This window comes from Terrapene carolina, unplaced genomic scaffold, assembly GCF_002925995.2.
Source record: "Terrapene carolina triunguis isolate 2854851 unplaced genomic scaffold, T_m_triunguis-2.0 Scaffold31, whole genome shotgun sequence".
Lineage (NCBI taxonomy): Eukaryota > Metazoa > Chordata > Testudines > Emydidae > Terrapene > Terrapene triunguis.
In genome coordinates, this window is record NW_020664382.1 from 3,577,076 (window position 1) to 3,580,387 (window position 3,312).

General features: G+C 39.3%; 1 protein-coding gene across 1 annotated transcript in view; it reads left to right on the plus strand.

The window, feature by feature from the left end:
- The window catches only part of LOC113406455 (proteasome assembly chaperone 1-like), an 18,935-nt gene extending 17,060 nt beyond the window's left edge, over window positions 1-1,875 (plus strand). Inside the window, exon 7 of the mRNA XM_026651509.2 lies at window positions 1,542-1,875. Within this exon, the coding sequence (XP_026507294.1) occupies window positions 1,542-1,616 (75 nt within the window). The 3' untranslated portion in view covers window positions 1,617-1,875. The remainder of the gene's footprint in view (window positions 1-1,541) is intronic.
- The last annotated feature ends 1,437 nt before the right edge of the window (window positions 1,876-3,312 follow it).

The window sequence follows — 3,312 nt, forward strand, 5'->3', positions numbered from 1 at the left end:
GAGGTACGCGGGCCCTCCCCGCGGGGGGGGGGGGCTCCTGGGAGCCTGCTGCTTGTTGGGGAGGGGGGGGGGGGGGGGGGAAAGAGGGGTGCTAATGTCAGGGTGTCCCTCTCTCCCCCCCGCCCCACAGAGCAGGGTGGGGGGACACAACAGGGCTCAGGACAGAGGGAACTTGCTGGCAGCAGTTGCTATCTCAGCTTGCTGATCTACTTAAAAAGGCAATGTGTTGTGACGAAGTTCCTCCTCTAGCTTGGTGGGTCCTGCGCTTATTGGCGGATTTGCTCACTTCAGAGATTCACCTTGTAGGTCAGGAAACAGCCCAGAGACCTTCCCGTCTGGTAGAAGCCACAGTCCAGGTCAATGCCTCCTGTGTCTGATTAGGAGTTGGGAGGTTTGGTGGGAACCTGGGCCCGCCCTCCACTCCGGGTTCTAGCCCAGGGCCCTGTGGACTGCAGCTGTCTAGAGTGCCTCCTGGTACAGCTGCACGACAGCTACAACTCCCTGAGCTACTTCCCCATGGCCTCCTCCCAACACCTTCTTAATCCTCAGCACAGGACCTTTCTCCAGGTGTCTGATAATGCTTGTATTCCTCAATCCTTCAGCAATACACCTTTTCACTCTCAGCTCCTAGTGCCTCTTGCTCCTAGCTCCTCGCATGCACACTACAAACTTAAGTGAGGTCCTTTTTAAACTCAGGTGCCCTGATTAGCCAGCCTGTCCTAATTGATTCTAGCAGTTTCTTCTCAATTGGCTCCAGGTGTCCTAATTAGCCTCCTTGCCTTAATTGGTTCCAGCAAGCTCCTGCTTGTTCTGGAATTGCCCCTGTTACCTTACCCAGGGAAAAGGGATCTACTTAATCTGGGACTAATATATGTGCCTTCGAACACTCTCCTGTAGCCATCTGGCCTGACCCTGTCACAGTACTTAGAGTGGGGTCAGCCTACTTAAAGGGGCAATGCATGTATGTCTCATGCAAATGGTGTGTCTCCCCTCCCTCCATTCGTGCTGCCTTGTAGAGCATGAGGCTACGTTAACAACACTGTGTTAACCCTTGAGGGCTCAGCCGAGTGCTAGTTCATCATTTAGCAGTAAGGTATTCCCTGGGAAATATCCTACTCTCTTCCACCCTCTGGCTTCACCAGCTCAAACAATCATCATTGCTGTGTACAGTATTAAATTGTTTATTTAAAACTTATACTGTGTGTGTGTGTGTGTGTGTGTGTGTGTGTATGTATGTATGTATATATATATATATATATATATATATATATTTTTTTTTGTGTGTGGTGAAAATTTTTTCCCTGGAACCTAACCCCCTCCTATTTACACTAATTCTTATGGGGAAATTGGATTCGCTTAACGTTGTTTCGCTTAAAGTAGCATTTTTCAGGAACATAACTACAATGTTAAGTGAGGAGTTACTGTAGTTAATGTTTTAATCATATTGCTGTTAACTGTAATAAAGTTTTGAGTGTGTAGGAAAGAGTATGATTGAACTGTTGTGTAACCTACTAGTGATGACTATTTCTTTATTTTACTAGGATATGTCCAAAAGCACAGAGATACTGAAGAAATTAGTGACAACCAATGAAATTCATAACAACATCTATACATAAAGATAAAGTGGACACTTATCACCAACCAGTACATTCAAGTCTGAAGAGCACTTTTGTCAACTCCAGTTGCTTATTTGAAGATATTTTGGAATTATAGCTGCTTCTTTAAAAGTGGAATAAATCCTAATAGATTTTTTTATATTTTGAGATACTCTTTATTTGAGCATTTTTCAATGCCTAGAGTGACTTAACACATGTCAAATTTTCTTGCTTCACTAGATGGGACTATATTTTTAACAGTTTATTAACCCAAAGAGACAACTTGAGAATGAAATGCACATTTTTCCCTTAAGTGAATCGAATGACTTGTTTTAAATATACACGTGCTATATTCAAAACAGAAAAGTAGGTTTGATTGATGTCTAATGATGTCATACTTCGTTAAATTTATTTTGAGTTATAAAAATTGAGTTGTCTTAAAAATCTATGTGGGTGATCTGAATAAAGATACTCAGAAGTTCTCAAATTTTATCTACAAAATATTTGTTAAAAATACCATGGTAAAGACATATTTGGAAACCTACTTATGTGTAAAAATACGATTCAGGATTCCACCATTTGCATTAGTAAAAGTGGTGGGAACATGGAATTATCAGCTATCTGGAAGCAGATGAAATATGTGACTCCATTTTTACTTCACTTTGGAACTTGCCTCAATATTTTAGGCACCTTTCTCTTACATAAAGAGAAATTATACTTTATGGTAGTCAGAAATTTTGCAGGTCAAAACTGTTTCAATAAGCTTTTAATCTTAGCAGCACCTAGCACAATGTGGTCCATGACTCTTAAGTGCTGCGACAATACAAAGAAGAAATAATAATCAAAACTGACTTTAATATTAAAAGTCTGTCTACATCCATACAATAAAAATTTGCTTCAACCGTTTTAACTGAGTTGACAAAGGAGTAGTAAGAACAGTCACCTTTATGCTGAATAAGAAATTTTCAAAGAGAAGCAAATAGTTTAAATGTTCAGTATTTAAAGTTGAAATGATTTTAGAGGTTAATATTTTAAGAACCTATGGTTTATAATGTTGTTCTGACTGTGTTTTTAAAATTAAATATTGGAATTGGCACAAAGTTGCGGTACATTAACTGTATATTGTCCCTGACAGTGTATTCAAGATTATAATTGCAAATGTGGCATGAAGAGTTAATATTCTGTTGTAGCCATCTGCATCAGAGTGCTGTTACTAGAATGAGAACTTTAAAATGTATTTGGGTCATTTTACAGGAAAGAAAGATTACTTTCAATCTACTGTGGCTTAGATCGTTCTCAGCATAGTCAGTTTGATTTTTTTTATTGTGAAAGCTCACTGGAATATTCGTACCAATATACTTTGGTGTCTTAACTGCATTACTTTGCCTGGTTCTGAAATTTCTGACTCGCTTTATATTGTGCTAGAATCTCAACTGCCCCTGCTATATTTGGCCTTATAGTGTGATAAATGATGCAGGTGAGACCAAGTCTTCAGCAAATTTTATTAGTGTAAAGCCTCTCATCATTGGGCACTTTCATTTAAAGTACTGTTAATATAGTAAGAGTTTAGAGCTCAGGAAAGCAAGTGGCCACCATTATATAAGTGGTATATTTTGAAACATACAAGCAAGGAGACCTTTTTTCTTTTTTTACTTCTAAACCAAATTTTACTTAGTTTGAAGAAAACCTGTTTCTACGGTTGCTTTGTAGGTCTGAC